At 36.6% G+C, this 18,884-nt stretch overlaps 1 protein-coding gene across 15 annotated transcripts in view; it reads right to left on the bottom strand.

The window, feature by feature from the left end:
- Positions 1-18,884, bottom strand: part of DPYD (dihydropyrimidine dehydrogenase) — a 386,630-nt gene that overhangs the window by 239,013 nt on the left and 128,733 nt on the right. For all 15 annotated transcript variants that reach the window (XM_068952361.1, XM_068952354.1, XM_068952355.1 and 12 more), the window contains 3 exons: positions 14,939-15,135; positions 10,984-11,065; positions 8,498-8,585 (listed from right to left, as the gene is read on the bottom strand). In XM_068952361.1, coding sequence (XP_068808462.1) covers positions 8,498-8,585; positions 10,984-11,065; positions 14,939-15,135 — 367 coding nt within the window. The remainder of the gene's footprint in view (positions 1-8,497; positions 8,586-10,983; positions 11,066-14,938; positions 15,136-18,884) is intronic.

The following is an 18,884-nucleotide window of genomic DNA, read 5'->3' as shown; positions in this document are numbered from 1 at the left end:
ACTATGTGACTTTACACACAAGAAATGACAAATTTGGTCTCGAGCCTATAGAATAGTCCAGTATACTAGACATATACTAGACATACCCAGAGAAATATTTGCATACATGTTAATCTTTCTGTTAAAAGATTTCAAGGTAATAAATATTATATTCATATGCTTTATCATAATTACATATACAGTTTTAGTAATCATTACTAACATATGTATTTACATAGTGTCTTTTGATATGAAAGTAAAAGCAACAATATGACTGGCATCTCAGATAAGTATAGATTAGAAGAGCAAAGCACAGTTTTCTAATGCCATGACCATGACAACTGGTTCAGAAGCCTAGATAATCTCTATCAACTCAAAATTCAAGACATAGCAGCAAAAATATTTACATAGCTTAGTTAAAGGTTATTTACTACAGTGAACATTTAAAATTATTGCTGACATTAAAAATCCCATTAAAATGACCATCCCATTTAAACTAAAGAGATCATTGACACACACTGCTGGAAGGCAGTATATGTGCTTTCCCACAACAGTAGTAGCTATTACACAGTAGCATCACTGAAGAAGCATTGGATAAGAAAATTAGAAATACTAATGGAATTGGAAAGCTGTTCAATTAATGTCCTGAGCCTGAAGGAAGGACTGAGGGAATCCCTCTGGCACAGACCACAGGCAAGGAAAGGCTACAGGTCACAGGGTGCCCTGAACCGTGAATCCCACGTAGACTACCGCAGGTGCTAGAGAATGCTCCAAGGTATATGAAGGACCAAAACTGGCCTCAAGCATGCCCAGGTGTCAGGAGATTCCCCTGAAATTAGATAACTGCCCTTAATTATATTTAACTACTCCTGTATCAACAAAGGCCTGACTACCAAGCAATGATGAAAAGAGAAGAGGATGAGTGAGAAGTGAGGTAATCACAGGGTCAGATGGAAGCTCTGCCATCTGTGTGTACCCAGGAGCAGTTCCTAGGGACCGCTCACATGAAGCACTGAAGTGGCAGAGCAAGAAGTGCAAGAAATTCCCATAGCAATTTCTCCAAACCCGTGAACAAATATTACAAAGCCACCTCACGAATTCGAGTTCTGTCTTAACTTACCAATTCAATCCAACAAGCAGACACACTCACTGTTGAGCAGGCAGTGAAAGGAATATGAATTCAGAAAGATTACATTTATGAGACATATTTATGTGGGAAGACTGCTTACAACTTTATTCATTAACACGAAAAAGTACCTGCCACTTTCTCACCAATAATTGGCACTAAGCAAGTGAGATTTTGATACGTTTCCTATTTCTGTACAGTCTCAAAAGAAATCCAACAAACCTAGTTTTTAACCAGCCTCAGAGGTATGCAAAGTGAATGAAAGTAAAAAGTAAGTACTTCTGAATCCATTGTTTACATTCTGTGTTGTGTCAGTCCTCATATATGTACAAGGTATAACAGCACCTCAAAAAGTGTCTGCATGCATTAAATGTGTATTGGACCATATGCACCCTTCCTACAAGGAAAGGAAAAGCTCAGCTGAAGTCAATGAAGACGCACCAGTTTACACGTGGGCTGTATTTTGGATGGTTGTGAATTCTGTGTCTCATTATCAGCGTGGAAGTAAAAGTCTGATTAGTAATATGAAGAATGCCATTAGTTATAGGAGCATAACTAATACTTTTTTATTCACCGGTATACAGATGGCTGCATGGCTTATGTGTAAAGGACTTTTGGAGATAATAGGCAAATAGACAAAAGGTGTTTTTTTTCTCTGACTGATTACTATTGAAATTTCCTACACAGTTAAATAATGAACACAAAGCCATTTTCTTTAGCTGTAAAGCATTGAAAGATGCATAGCAGCTGAATATGAAAGTTATAGCTAACATCACCATTTTGCTCAATATTTTCTTTTTTTACGCACTTTTCAAACAACAAAATACTTAAGAATAACTGCTTGGCTAATTTCCCGAAAACCTGCTAAATAATCTTAGAGAAATGAATCTTCTAAGATATTAAAACATTTAACTGGTCTTAAAACAATATGAACAAAATGGTTTTTGTCATTATATTTAGAGGAGCACTTCTTCAGGGAAACAGTCCTGCATCTTAGAAAGAGATAGAAGAGAGTTTTGTAAAACATGTGCAGTAGAGATTGTTATGCTAAGTAGTTTTTTGGTAGGAAAGATAAGTAAATAAGAGCATGAAGATTTGTGTAATTTGCAAGTGAATAACTTAAGGATGCCCAAAGGCAGATTATTAGTATTTTTTGAAAGTGTCCTAGGACTATTAATAATAAATAAGCTGTTTTGTGATCTGAGCCCTAAAAGCTTTCAACTGCCTAGTGCTTCTGATGTGTATTAGGAGTGTTCCACCAACATCCAGAGCAGCAGTGAAGACTACAGAACTGGTAGAACAGATTATCATAAATGCTAGTAGTAGAAAAACATGCCTCAAGCATAAAAATTCTTGGATGTATGCACATTGTTGGTCTCCAGGAACGATGCTGCACTGGGAATAAAAGTAAGTTCAAACATCTGCTATAAAAACCATAAGAATAGGCTCTTTCAAAGTAGCTTTTCTAAGATAATTATGTTTATTTTTAATAACAATATATTTTATATTAAAATAAGATGAGAATAATATGAATATCAAGAACTATTATATTACAACTGATTTATGGTGCAACTTGTTTAAAACGTTCTTCGCAAGTCATGAAAAAAATACTGAAGTGGTGTGGTAGAAACTTAGTAATAGAGAGCAACTGAGAGGTAATTCTGTGCTCAGCATGAGCAGTCCGTGCAGAGGCTCTGTGCATTCGTTCTCTGAGCTGTGAGCCAGGAGCTAAGGCTCTGCAGGAAGTGGACTAGGAAGAAGTCCTACACATGACTGCACAGACTTACGTGAATTTTTTTCCTTAGGACTTCCCCTTATGCAGTTGCAGTTCAGTGTGTAGCTTTGACACAGCTCTGTACTAAATTGAAATGCATGAATCATTGGCCTCCACATGATTTTTATTTTTAAAAAAATTTCTTTCATTTATTTAATTTTAAATTTTAGTTACTTTCTGGTAATAGTGAAATAGCTTGAATTGGCTTTGTCCAAATCCTGCCATTGCTACCTTAGTGACAGTTCTTCAAACTGTTCTTCATGACTCATGATGACTTCATCCTCATTATATCTGGTCTAACATCAAAACCTCACAACCTTTCACAGCTAAATGAATTTGAATCTTTCACTCGTTCTCATCACAATGAAATGTAATTCCAAGTGTTTGTCCCCGGCTCTGCAGCTTATATTCTCCTTTACTGGAGAGCGATACTGAAGCCTAGCAGGCCACTGCTGTCAGCATTTACCTCCCGAGCGAAAAGCAGCCTCCTTGCAAGATTCTGAGACTATGACATTGCTAATCCTTGCCTAAAAGTATAAGTAAAACCAACCCAGAAACCAAGTTACACACACATTTACTTTGAATATCTATGTAATTATGTTTCCATCAACGTTATCCTTTCCTGCACTACCTCTAATATAGTGCTTTTCTCCTCTGCTTTTGTGTTTCATCTGATCTTTAGGCTTCAGCTTCCTTGCAGCAAACACTGTATCAACCATGAGGTATCAAAACACTAATGACATGACATAATAATACAAAACACCACCAAAAAACCCTCCAAAAAACAGAACTGTAGATCCTAAGAGCCTGAGGCTGCACAATGCTTTGTGCTTCAGTCTCATCTTTCACCAAGATGCATTATATTTTACATGACCTGCTACGTTAGTGCTGAGTCAAACAGGTCTTTGCAAAGAGGCCTGAAACATAATTTAAGGGACCATCTTAAAAGTCAAGAAACAGAAAACACAATTTTGAATTACAACCAATCAAAAAATAGGGCTTGGATACGGTTTCAAATGCCTGTCTCTAAACTTTTCCCTTTGGAGGTGATAAGTGAAATAGCAAGTGGAGAGAAAATAAAACTCAGAAATATAAGGGAAAATAAAACCAGAAAAAACAAACAAAAAATCTGTTCAAAACCTGAAATAAGAACAATTTTGCATATGACATATTCCTCCATAAATGTCTGTGTTGGCCATAGGCCTATGGGCCCCATATGCAGATTTCATGTTCTCCAAATTTAGTTTATGAATCAGGAGTAAGATGTACAATTTTTTCCTATAGCACAAGCAAAATGAACATCTGTTCACTTTTTGCCACGTAGGTTTGTATCTGTGTGGGTGGGTGTGAACAGAGCTCTTGATGTGTAATATTCTTCCCATCTGCACACCAGGTGGCACTGCATAGTTAATCAGAAGATAATAACAGGCATGAGGAGATTACTTACTTTTTGGGGAAAAGACAGTAAATCAATCTCAAGTTTGTTTTTTTTTTTTTTGGTAAATGGGGTACATCAATGCTTGGACTTTTAATTTCTTTTTTTGGTGTGTAATTTCATCCCAATTAATGAAATCATCTAATTATATTACTGTTTGAATGCTATGTTAATTAACTACAAATAAATGCAATTATCACAAAGGTTCCTTCCACAAGAGAATTGATTTTTTACTTTTTATATATTGCTTTAACCCTTGCAAGCAGAGTATACTATTTAGAATACGTCCAAAAAACAGGCTCTGCTTGGATTTATTAAGTATGCTCTTATAAACTATAATTTTTCAGGATGTAACAGAACCTCTGACAAGCCTAATACAATGAAACTGTCTCTATAGTAATCCAGCATCACAAGATGGAGGAAGAAACAAAAAAGCTTCATTGCTAGCTTCATTTGCGCTATAATGAGAAGCTAACTAGAAAGTTAGTTATGGCTGTCAGGTTTAGCTGTAAGCCTACACAGGCGCTTAAGCTGAAGTGCCTATATGTCATTTCTGGGAATGTGCGCTTAGGATTTTTTAAATATTTTACCCAATAAAACAATCTTTGAAGACATGTTTTTATCTGATCTTTATATGCAAGAGAATGCACGTGTTATATGAAATGCCTATTTTAAGATAAAATGTTACAGAGTAAGTATATAGGCTTGCATAAAAGTCTGCACAGAAAGTGTTTATGGTGATAGCCTTTCTGTGTACTTGTTTAAGTTATTTCAGATACGTCCTTAACTATTATTAGTACTTAGGTCATTCATTTTCATTTAGCTAAATATCTGCACATAAAATATCTGTTTTCTATTTTCTCTTTCAAAATGATATAGAATTGTTTGTGAACTCTTAAGAAACAGAACCTTGGTTTGCAAAAAATTTAGCTGAAATTCATAGGGGAAGAGTAATAAAAGCCTAGTAGTAAAAGCCTCTGCTAAAAGCTAGTAAAAGCCTCTGCTCTGATAGCCAAATGAGATACATACACATACAGAAATTTGCTGTAAAAGTCTTAAAATATTCAACTCCGAAAATTAGCCAAGAGACATAGTAACACAAAGCATTCAGGCTACTCTGTTCTCCACAAGATACCCTCTGCTGCCTTGCTTTGCTGTCTCTGAGGACTGTGTTCCCTCTAGTCCCTCACCTCATCATTGACTTATCCTTTTTGCTCTAAACTTGCCTATTCTCTGTTGCCCTGAGTCTCTACGGTGTTTACTTAAGGCAGTAATTGCTACAAGACTTTTTTTTTTTTTAAACATCACAATTTTCAAACTGATTTGTCAGCTTGATCACATAAATTCTTCACAAACATTTCTTATCAAAAGCAGAACCAGCTCTAGGTAAGGTATATTGATGAAAATACGTGTTATCTATGGATAATTTTCTAGGCCAGTTTGAAAACTTTGAAAGTTCAACCGAGAAAATTCATTCCTGTTCATTAGTGTTTGTGAACAATAAAATAAACGCAAAAACTTGTAACTGGAAGATGAACTGAATTTTAAAGTGACAATTTTAAGCACTTATTGATAACACCTCTAATTCTTAGTCATCATTTTTTAAATATCCATTGAACTAAAATTGAAAAAGTTTAGAAATTGCACCAAGCTAAGTGATAATAAAAAGAAAGAACTAAAGAGATACAGTAGACACTCCTAGAATGTGTTTTACAGGCTGCTCCTATAGCAAGGAAATAGTGAAGCTGTTACTTCTGCTCCCACACAGAGACTTTGCTATTAATTTTTCTTCAATATGGTCACTTGTCAGTACTGGCCAGGCCTAAGTCACCTCTGCTGTATGCTTTACTATCCCAAGATCCAGTTAAGGAGTGTACTTCCACTGCCTCACAAAACATTCCCACAGAACAACAGGTTTTTCTTCTGTGATTCATAATTGTATAAAAATGGTTTTCCCAGTTCTCTTTGAATCTCCACCTGCCCTCATGTAGCTGGCTATTTACAAATGCTTTTCCATTTCATGAATCTCCCAAACTCCTGTGCAATGCTGACTGATAAATTCCTGAGTTCTATCCCAACTGCAAGACTGAAGGTATGCTCTTCAAAAATTATGCTGCTATGAAAAAATCCTCACAATGCATTCCCCTCATCCTATCAGGGACTTCACCTTTTACACACTCATGTGTCATTTTTTCTGTCCTCCACTAGCAGAGAAAACTGGAAACTACTATTTTTGTCCCCATCGAGGTACAGATTCATTCAGAATCAAACTAAACTCTTCTATGTAATTAGTATTCTGCAAATACTCTACTTCAAAGATTTCAGGTAAGGTCCAAATGTGTCATTTTGTTTAATATATGTTTGTTCAGGAGACAAAGAACACAAAAAGAAATGGAGCACAGACTCCTTACGGAAAACCAGCTGGTGTTGAGAGTTTATAAATGTTTTACTGCATTAATCACAGTTGATCCTAGAAATCTATAACCCCTTGGGTTTGTTCCCCATCTTTTACTACCAGTGCGCAAGGTCACAGTGCTGGCCAATATCTTATGCAGAACTGTGCAAGAGAGATGACAGCAGACTTAGGGGTACAGAGACAGATCAACTTCATCATGAATGCCTCACAGCTTCCAACAACAAAACTTCGTAGGAACACATAATCCTTCATTAGCATTTATACTCTCCGTTTCATAACGCATTCAGTGAACATGTGGTCTACAGGAGAACTATTCTTTGAATAACTTCTCCTTGTTTATTAAAGCTCTGATTCTGTCCCTTTACCTGGCACTCGTATGACACAATGTTGTCTACAGACATATCTAATCAAAAATATTTTATATTAGGATAGCTTCATTAACATCAGAAAATAAACTCACACATACAATACAAATATTCCAATCCTCCTCTTTGTAAAGGACTCAGTGGTCATTTTTGCTATCTACTAACAGAGAGTTATTTTCAATTTCTGAGTCAGAAATACAGGGGGACCACACTGGTTTTCCAATAATTGATCATTTCTTCCTAAATGCTAGATTCTGAGAAAACAAATGTTTGTGTACGCATTCCTACCTAATTTGTATCCTACCTAATTCCTACCTAATTTCACAAAGCATTTTGAAAGGCTCGGATTAAAACAATAAAGATGATAAGCTGGTCCATTGCCTTGTAAACAATTACATCAAAATATGACCCAAAAGAACTTCCAGCACACGGAAAGTGTCTAACAATGTGAGGATTTAGGATTATACAAATCACAATAGTCTGTACTATAATCACATGAAAGAATGAACCTGTAAAGCTTATTACACAGCATACCCAGATGGTAAACAACAGTTGTCACTGTACTAAGAATTACATCTCTGTAATCAATAATAGGAAGGAGGAACAGTTGGACAACTTGTTTCGTATTATGTTCACTTAGGCAACGTCTAGATCAATAAAGAGCATTAAGCCTCATACCAACTGTAGATGTTGCCTGCTCAACATGCATATCATATGGTAGAGATGGGTTCAGCTGTACCTCAAAATACTTCTAAATGGATAACAAGTCTAATCTAACATTAAAAAGACACAATGATTCAAATAGCAGGCAGGTGCGGGATTTTTTTTTAGCAAATGACAGAAGACAGACCTATGTGCCAGTTTCAGTATAACTCAAAGTCAGCTTATTTTGTTAGTCTATCCCGTAATTAAATTTTACTACAGCCGATCTGAAGTATGCTACATGTTTTATATGGAGGAAAGAAAAAGCAATTAAGCATGGTATCACTGGATTACAGATAGACTCACTAATCATACGCGCATAGGAAGTTGTTCACAAAATTTGAAAACCGAGCTTTTACGTCCTTTATGCCAATATGGCAATGAATTACTAGTAATTTTTCAGTTCATCCACTTCTGAACCATTTAAATAAATTAAGCCATTCAGCTATATTACTGTCTCTTACTTAGAAATCTATCATGTAAATGTGAAAATTGAAACAAACAGTTATCTTAAGATAGCTATGTTAGGATTGTAGCTTTATCTTCCTATTTTTAAAGCTTTCACTACATTCTATATTTTCTTAATGCAGAGTAAAGCTGTCACACATCATGCTATTAATGCAGATACAATTCCCAATTTATTCTCAGACAGTTATCCAGTTTCAAGATGACAAAACATAGGAGAATGAGCTGTTCTTACCTATTCCAACAAAGACTGCTTCGTAACCATCATCTTTCAAGGTACGGAGCGTCATTCCATCTATTGCAAGGCCTTTACTAAAAATGACCTAAGAGAATCATAAAGATTTATGGCTTTTAATTTGATAATGTGAAAATCACTTCCAGAATGTCCTGCATACTGACATCACAAAGCATATTCTAGTGAACAAACAAAGAAAATTACTTTTTTCCCCCCAAGGAAGACTTGAAAGATCAGACTGGCTCTGACTTAAGCAAGTGGCCCAAACTAGATACGGGAAAAGGTAGCATCAGATCATCCTCACATAAGGGCCACCACACTTTGGCTTCCAGTGTAAGCTGAAACAGTTAACAGGCAAGCTAAACAAACAAATAAAACCTGTCTACAGAACCTGTCCATGTTTCAGTTCAATAGTCACTTTCAGAAAAAAATATAAATAAATAGAAGCTGAAAAATACTTGCACAGTAATACTCCACCAGCAATTCCACTTTGAGTAGCCACCACACAGGCTAAGCGATTGCAGCTACTACTAGAGTGGGATAGGGTGAAGGTGTTTGCCGTGTGTTCAGCGAACCAGCTGTAGCAGACTCTTGTGTACAGGTTACACAACTGAAGACACACACACCTTTTGCTCATCTCTGCTGAGTGCATAAAGTGTGTACAATTCCTCTTCTGTTATTTAGTACTTCTTGACATGCTTATGTGAGTTTTTATCTCCCTACTTTAGACCCTCTGAACTTGAATGTTTTCCCTCAATCTGTGTTATAACACTTGTCCATTCACTTTAAAAAACAATCAAGCTACATTGTGTAAGGACTACGCTTTAGGATATACTTTTGAAAATATGTTTTTCCCATTCTTGAAGAAAGAGGGATGCAAAATATATAATATACCGTACTTAGAGATGGTATATTTTTTTCATTTGTAGATGTAGTATAATTTACATTGCAAGTGTAAAAGCCATGTACAGTTGTAATCCTTTCCTGAACACAGACTACATCCTCTCTGGCAACAAAATGCATTTTATAAATTATCATTACATTGTTTTTATCCTATTGTGTACATATGTTATGAAAATCTAATGAAGGAATTTAAATAGCAATGCTGTTCTATGTGCAGATTCATAATACTCCTAGAGCCCAGCTCTGTAATCCTTATTCACCTGAGTAATTCTTACTAATTTCAGTAGAGTTACTTGAATAAACAGCATTACCGAGCACGTAGACAATACAGCATCTTTCACCACACATTTGAAATGTTTTAAGTAAACACAGGAAAATATATGCACCTTATAGAGGTATAAAGCTATGGTACTTAGCTTGCTTGCCTGCCAAAGGGTCAACTGCAAACCAATGGCAGGGCTTGGAAACAAATTTACACTCAGAATCTCTGCTATGCCTCAAAACAACAAAGGACTTGCAGGTCAGGATGACGTGGTGGCTATACCAGTCCATTCTGGAGTCGTTAGCATAACACAGAGAGCCTTGAGGAACTGTATGAGTTTTGTCTCAGGCGCCTATGCCCAGCAATTTTATCTAAAATAGCTTCAGTGCTCTTAGTTCCATTCCTAGCACAACCATCTTCCTGTCAGTCTTTTCAAAGGTGGCAAAGGGATCATTAGCGTGGAAAAAATGATCTGTAGCATTTAAGGTCCCTTTCCATCTTATCAGCATGGATGAGGTTCTCACTTGGGTCTTATGACAACAGTCTACTGTTGTCTTTAGCCTTTATAGTATGAACCAACATTAAAGATTCCAAGAATTTCTTGCTTGATTGAATGCTGAAGCATAATGTTAAAAGTATTATCCCCTCTCTACTCAAAAATATCATCTAGTGATGCATTCCACCCTTCTAACTTCTATTAGAATGTCCAGCAGTTGTTAACACTGGCTAAATCTTCAGCTCAATCCCTAAATTAACAATAAAACATTCCTATTATCTATAAACAACATCCATTTGTTTAACAGAATAATGCATAACTATTGCTTTCCAAGAAGTTGAGTGACTGCTACTATTTATAAGATGCTTATGTTAACGCTTTGTTAATTTGAAGCATTTTGTTATAAAATTAACTTGGACACAAGACTGTATTATAAATCATTAACAAAAAATTAGGGGGAGAAGTGTCAAATATGAATGTTTTAAGTAGTGCCAAACTTGCATTAAAAAAAAAATTCTATTAAAAAAATCAAATCATTCCAATAGCTACATTGAACCCCTAAAGCAATTTAGGAATTTGTTTCTTACAGACAATTAATCACATGCAGGCATGCCAGATGAGAAGTATTGATTGCCCTTTTCCAAACCAGTGGCATTCAGACAGGAGACAGACAAATGCCCTGAGCAAGAGGAAGCATCTTCCTGCTTCTGTCTAGTGTAGCTTTTAATTGTTCTTTACTAATGTGCATGACATTTTGCTGTTAATCTTTGGCAGAGTTCTTGTTCTTTTCTGAGCTATACATAGGCAGGATATATTTTTCATTACCTTCACTCCAAGATCCTTCATAAGCTCAGCTTCAAAATTCACTACATCATATGGCAATCGGAACTGTGGGATTTCAGAAGTACTAAAATAAAAAAACACACTTGTGAAACACTTTTAGCTATTAGAAAGGTTTTTCTTAAGCTGTTAAACATTAAATACTTATAAAAACACATTTAAGATAATTTTAATGTCTTTGAATGGAAATGTGGGGAAGCCCTTCTCTTTCTCTCTCTTTTTTTTTTTTTTTTTTTTTTTTAAAGTTATGAGACTAAAGAGTGACAAAAAAGCGCTATTCACTCAATGATAAAAACACAGGCCAGGAACACAGTACCTTGTGGCCAACCCTGCCCATACTTGCAGGTAACCACGCAACAGATGTTAAAATTGGATGCAAAAGAGTTTAAACTCCACTCTTGTCCACCACAACGAATATGTAACACCGAACTTAAGCCATCTATTTCAGACAAAATCTCCTGGCTGCTTAAAGCAAGGCAATCTTCTAGCAGTCACTCATTAAGACATCGAATAAGAATCAAATTTCTCCTAAACTAAAAAATGTTGTATATGCTATTTTGAGCAATGGTAATTAATCCTGTACCCTCCTCCATTTCTACTTCATAAATTTGTTATGATATTTCAGAATATGCAAAGTCAGTGATTTTATATCAGCTCTTAGTCTCATGTCTACCTTTTGACATAATATTTTTTATTATTCAATGTTTTTCTTCTTGAAGAGAAGTAAACTGTACAAGTAAACACACTGAAGTCCTTTGTAATGCTTTTATTCAATAAAGATAAAAAGACTGAATATGCAGAAAAGTAAAGTATCTTCCCAGATGTTCCTAAGCTTCTAACAGCAAAATCTGTTGTCAAATTAATAGATCTATGATTTCCATAACAAAACACTGGCATAGGAGATTCGTCAGCTTTATTTTATATATCGTTATTGATCATGCCACCTTTAACATCTAATTTTGACAGGCCAGAATGATTTTATTTACTTTAAATTGCATCAACCTCAGTTATATTGTTAAAAAGTTAGTGTGCCTTCTTCTTATCATTTCTAATATTGATCATTTTGCACCTTTCCAGACTGGTGTGAAATTAAAAGTGTTCCAAATATCAGACATAATGAATGTATCACAACAATGCAATTTTCATAGGTCATGCTAAGGAAAAAGGTGTCTGAGGCAGAGAATAACAGATCAGTATGATTCTACAATAGAGATTCAATAAAGAAATCTAATTAAAAAAGGAAATTTCTATCTTACAAGTCATATGTGTATTTGTTGAAGGTCTGACATGTCCTTAACTCTTAGAAAAGCCCAAAACAGCACCAGCTGTGCTATGCACTGTCTCCATTTGTAAACACTTTTTTGCTCTTACTAAAAATTTATTTACAGCTCTGCGCTAGATGCATATACGTACATAGAAACATATATACATGTGCATATGCAAATACACACAGTTCTGTGCAGACACACGCATGCACTTTACTACGAAAATAAATATTTTATGAATGTCAACCTGTAAATCAATAATTATGCTACAATTTCTTTCAGCAGCAGCAGCAGTGTCAGAAAGGCAGAGAGAGAGGAAGAAAACAGGGTGGAGGCGCAGGAGGAAGAAGAACAGAATTCTGGATGGGTCCCACGGATTCATGTCTTCCTCAAATCTGATCCCAGTTAAAGGTGCTTGGTGTTTCTTGGTGATCCCAAATTACTTTTGCCCAAGGGTCACCCCTTCAGGCAAGCGAGAGAAACATTTTGGTATGTTCTAAGCCAGTGACATAGCTAGGAGCATGAACAGTGAAGCTCGCTTGCTGTAAGCAAGAGCGTGATCTGTTCACGTCAGCTCTACCATAACGCATAAATTTTGCGCAAATAGTGAAATGTAAGAAAATCTATGCACAAGAAATAAGGTGAAAAATTCAGACGTGCAGGCAACCACAGACTTATGCTAAACTTACATGTTATACCTTGGGAACTCAGGAACTGAACTCACCAGACAGCTTTCTATAAGCTGAATATTACTCAAGTTAGCTACAACCTTTTATGTATGTGACGGGAGAGCCTAGTTAAAAACACATAAAATAAGACAGAGCAAACTAAAAAGGGCCAAAGCAGCACTGCCTTTTCAAACAGTTGATTCTGAACACAAAATTAATTTGGTCTTGTTAGCCGTTTGCAACAGTTTACGGAGCCACAAGAACACGCCCATCAATAACTTGGACTTGTTAAAAGATGTACTGCAAAGGCTTGTAACTGCAATAATGGATGACTGCCGCCATAGGTCAGGTTTCCTTCTGTCCCGAGATTAAAATAAGGACAAAAGGAACTGATACCTTTAATCCACACATTAAACTTTCTGCAATGAATGGAAGTAAAACTTGACCATTATCGTTATGCATTTTTCAGAGTCAAAAGTATAAAGACAGTAAAACACACTGCTTGACTGTTAAAGGATAACAAAAGACCAAGTAAAACTTAGGGTAAGGCTTTTTGCAATAGAACAAAACTGACTAAAATTGATTTTAAGTTCAAATTAAAACATGGAAAACAACTGCAACTTAAAACCACACTTCCTCAAATATACAAGCACCATCATACACCGAAAGCGACTGGGGAAAGTACTGCATTAATTTCCCTCAAAATTAATAACAGCATTATATTGCTGGATCCTACGTAAGTCTCAGGTGAAGTTTCATTGTTAAGAACAGCTCATTATTTCTTACTACTTTTAAGCAATTAAATTCATTTTAAATCCAGTATTGATAAAAACATAACGTGCTGCTCATTAGGTGAATAGATGTTTCATATACTAAATTTGCAGTCTTCAATGGTAAAAGCTCTAGTAAAAGACTTTCACATAGTTAAATACCTATATATTAACACCTTGATAATTAGGCAGAATACTTTTGAATCTCAGTGGAAAAAACACACATAATCAGATCTACTTTTCCAGCATTGATTCTCTATCTTCCAGAGCACTGGATAAGTATTTGACATTATGGATCAAATTCATTAACGGTGTCAACTCTATTGATCAAAGCAATGCTGCAGTAAGAGAAATGTGATTGCCTCACCCTTCTTTCTGTCCCTTCCTTCTCACTTCTTTATTCGCAAAAACTTCAGTGTGAATACATCTTTAAAACATGAAATTTTAATTTTGGGTGGGCTGGTATCTACTAGTCAGTTTCTGAAATACTGTCTCTTATATTTAGAGATTCCAACAAACTTAACTCAATCATGGTTACTCTGAGAAAAATTCTTCTTCTAGTACAGACGACATGACATTGTATGTCCTGAAGCAAGGAAACATCACCCAAGTGTTTACCATACAGGTAAGATGCAAAGGTGCTTTTACAATTGAATATTTACTGAAAACTTCTTTTTTACACTTAGGTGAAGGTTGAAATTGCAGTGGGTTGATTTTCCTCTTACAGGATAGTTTACTAAGGCTGCAAGTCCAGGTAGATGTGATGGATTCATTCACTGTCATCTATATTTCCATGAAGAAGTTCATAAAAGCATTCTAAATTTAAATTTCTCCATGAAATTAAAATCCTCTTAAAGCATTTTAAACATCTACTAGTTATTTTACTCCACGTGGCTACAACTACTTCATCATGTTTCAAATGTTTTGGATCAGGGAAAACGATTCCTGACAATTTTCTGAAATGTTAATTTGGTAATATCAATAGAACCTCAGAATTTTTATAAGTCACATGAAGAGAATATAGGAGATATCCACCAAATTTTCAGTTAAAGTTACCCTTAAATGTACCCACCTTAGCCTGAATGATGAATTATTTAAATAAAATATAGCTTTCCAAATCTGAAATTTTCCATTCCTTTAAAAAAGGCAGAAGGATCACGTATAAACAATATCTGCACAATCTTTTTGCTATACTTTCCTCAGTCACAGGTAACAGTGGTTTTCTGTTTGTTTTTACCTTAAGCCACCAACATATTCCTGCTTTTCATATATGGTGATATCTGAATAGCCCAATCGAGCCAGAAAAGAAGCACAACTTATACTTGCAGGTCCTGCACCAAGGAGAGCTATCTTCACATGATAGGCTTCAGGCATCTCTTTTAGAGGAGGTAATGAAGGGTTTCTAATCTGAGGAATATTCATAGCTTTAAACACCTGAAAAGAAACACAGTCAACAGGTTACATTCAACAGGTTGCCTTGTTAAATTTGATTATGAGTAACACGATGGAAGCTTTTTTTTTTTTTTTTTTAAAAAAAAGGAATACCTGTATATTTTCAAAGGTAAGCCGCACTTCAGACCACAGAATTACAGAATGGTTGAGGTTGGAAGGAACCTCTGGAGATCATCTAGACCAACCCCCTGCTCAAGCAGAGTTCACCTCGAGCACATTGCCCAGGACTGCATCCAGACAGCTTTTGAGTATCTCCAAAGATGGAGACTCCACTACCTCTCTGGGCAACCTGTTCCAGTGCTCTGTCACCCTCCCAGGAAATAAGTTTCTCCTCATGTTCAGACAGAACTTCCTGTGTTTGAGTTTGTGCCCGTTGCCTCTTGTCCTGTCCCTGGGCACCAATGAAAAGAGTCTGGCCCCATCCTCTTGACACCCTCCCTTCAGATGTACATTCATCAGATCCACCCTCAGTCTTCTCTTCTCCAGGTTCAACAGGCCCAGCTCTCTCAGCCTTTCCTCATAGGAGAGATGCTCCAGTCCCTTAATCATCTTAGCAGCCCTTCACTGGACTCGCTCCAGGAGCTCTTGTACTGGGAAGCCCAGCACTGGACACAGTACTGCAGATGAGGCCTCACCAGGGCTGAGTAGAGGGGCAGGATCACCTTCCTCGACCTGCTGGCAACACTCTGCCTAATGCACCCCAGGATACCATTGGCCTTCTTGGCCACAAGGGCACATTGCTGATTCATGGTCAACTTGTTGTCCACCAGGACTCCCAGGTCCTTCTCGGCAGAGCTGCTCTCCAGCAGGTCAGCCTGTACTGGTGCGAGGGGTTCTTCCTCCCTAGGTGCAGGACCTTGCGCTTGCCTTTGTGGAACTTCCTGAAGTTCCTTTCTGCCCATCTCTCCAGCCTGTCCAGGCCCCTCTGAATGGCAGCACAGTCCTCTGGTGTATCAGTCTCTCCTCCCATTTTTGTATCATCAGCAAACTTGCTGAGGGTGCACTGTCCCTTCATCCAGGTCATTGGTGAATAAAGTTAAACAAGACTGGAACCAGTATTGACCCCTGGGGAACACTGCTAGCTACAGGCCTCCAACTAGACTCTGCACCACTGATCACAACCCTTTGAGCTCTGCTATTCAGATGCCTCCTCTCTGACAATTCTAACAGGACTTGTTTCATGTTAATAGGTCATCATCAGCATAAAATAGCTCATCTATTTCAAATGTTCACTTTTTAATTGAGCATCCAAAAATTTTAGGCATCCCATACCTGAAAGTTAGGCCTTTTTCTCCATGTCTCAGTTCTTCACCTATAAAATGGAGATGATTTGCACCTTTCTATCTTGACTATTAGAAGTACTTTGGCACAGACTTCAACCATTATTAAGTATTTGTACAGAACCTAGCACAGTGGAGTCCTAATCTAGTTGCAATGTCATACAGTTTATTTTGGATTTGCACTAAATCCATTCTTTACTCAGGCACACGGGTTAAGAGGCTAAAACAGAGGTATTCTAAATTAACCAAGTTAGACTTCACTGTTCTCTGCAAGTAGGGGAAGGAAAAGAATCTCTGTCTTGTATAACCTATTAAAAGGAAGGAATAGAGCCCTTACAGGCTATTAAAGATTAGGAGCATGGAAGGGCATAGTTACAGCTCCCTTTTCTTTTGGGCATTAAGGGAAAAGTATTTATCCTAAGGAGCATACCTTTGTAGCAAAAGCACAAAGTTATACCAAAAGGATACAGCATTGCACTGCAATTCTCAGTCATACCACAACGAGTTGTGGGCTGCCTCTACGCAACCAAAAGATAGCACTGTTCCTCATCTATTCCAAAGCAGGACTGTTTTTCACATGCAATAACTAGCCCTCTAAAATACACGCATTGTCAATAGTCTTAATAAATATCAGCTCTAAACTCCTTAGTTTGTTTCCAGTTTTTATTTTCCTCAGAACTGGAGAAGGAAGGGTTTTTCAAGATAAACTTTGGCACAATCAACTCATGAATAGAATTTTTCATTTATGTTTTGAATCAATGTTCGTTTTCTTCATGCACACTTGAGCACTCGTGCTAGGTAAACCAATGATTAGTTCCTTCCCCCTCTGAAATTTCTGTGTCAAATTTCCCTACTCTTTGTAAATTGGCACAGCATTTTAACAAACTGCAAGAAGCAAGAGATAGATAATTGTTTTAAAAAAAGAATCATTTATACCTGACAATTCATACAATATGGGAAGGTTTAATGTGGTTATTAATGGATTTCACAGGCTGAAGAGCTTATATTGTACCGTGAAGCTAGACTGTGATAACCAAAATGGAATAGGATATTTTTTAAATGTCTGCTTTGTTACATTCACATAGAAATAGCTTGAACGGTACCAAATTTCCATTAAAGTCTCATGCACTTGTTTGAGAAGGCTAGTCAGTAATACAAATTATGTAACTAGCATATTTAATGTGTTTATTAAACACTATGATTATGCACATATTAAATAAATTTATTACTAAATTTACTTTATTGTTATACAATTTTTTTAAATTTATTATTGAACAATAGTCATACCCATCAACTAAATGTTATATTAAAACCCAGCATTATTGTAGTGCGCTGTTAAGCTTCAGAAACCAAGCACTCATGCAGGAAATCGTAGCAGTTCAGGCTGAATGGTCAATTTTAATTCTGCCTCTTTGCAAATAGGGTGAAACTGCCCTTATACAGCACAGCCAGCTTGTATGGTTATATCTTGCCATCTGGAATTCAATGGCAGTTTTGCCTATTAAGGCTGGCAGGGTAACTACGTGAAAATAGCAAACTGCCTCAATGCATTTCAAAAGGTTATTACTCACCTCATCATGAAGTTTCACTACACTGTAATTCACCTAATTAAATATCCCTGAATTCTTCTGTAGAAATCTTTTGGTGTGCAGAGATGACTACTTTGTAAGCGTTCTATGTCACATTACAAGCAACTGGCCTCTCCATTTTTTTCTCTGCTCTGACTTCTCTGCTCTTCATCTCTGTCAGGATGCAAGTTTTCTACTAGCGTCTTCCTTTTCTACATTCAAAAGCATTATTTCATTTCTGTTTTGAAATTTCTTTTTCTTTTCTTGTGACCAAGACCCATTCAGGAGAATGAGACAAAATAATGAATTTTAAAGTTGGACCTCTCAGTGGCAAGAGTCAGTCCTCATTCCCTTCTGTCCATCCTTCCTTCTCTTAAACATACACAAAACAGATTAGACAGATTAATAGATATTAATAACACTAGGCATTTATTATTTACCTTTTTATTCTATCATTTCCAATAGCCATTACTTCACCCTCCAGGCCCTACTCAAACTAAACCCACAGAGATTCAGTCCACTTCCTATGCTTCATGTCCATTAGGGTCCACAGAAAGGATAGCCCAAGTTTGCAAAATACATAGGTTTATAAAGTTTATATACAGGATTTCAGCTTGCAGAAGAGAAAAGTTTCTGCCAATTTATTTGTATGTGGCAGGTACAAGAAGGTAGTGAGTGACAGAACAAATCCTTTTCTCCTTCTTCCAGCCCTAGACATCAATACTTCTACACTGTTTTTACACTTGCTTCCCCTGTAACAGTGCCAGTTATTAGGCTGGATTCAACACTCCTCAAACATACTCATATTTGCACCAGAAAAAACAGCACTTCCCTCTGCCAATAAGCTCAAGCCATGTGATAGACACTTTGTCCTCAAGTGAGA

This window comes from Struthio camelus, chromosome 8 (assembly GCF_040807025.1).
Source record: "Struthio camelus isolate bStrCam1 chromosome 8, bStrCam1.hap1, whole genome shotgun sequence".
Lineage (NCBI taxonomy): Eukaryota > Metazoa > Chordata > Aves > Struthioniformes > Struthionidae > Struthio > Struthio camelus.
The sequence above is the reverse complement of the archived record's forward strand: the minus strand, read 5'-3'. Positions and strand labels throughout refer to the sequence as shown.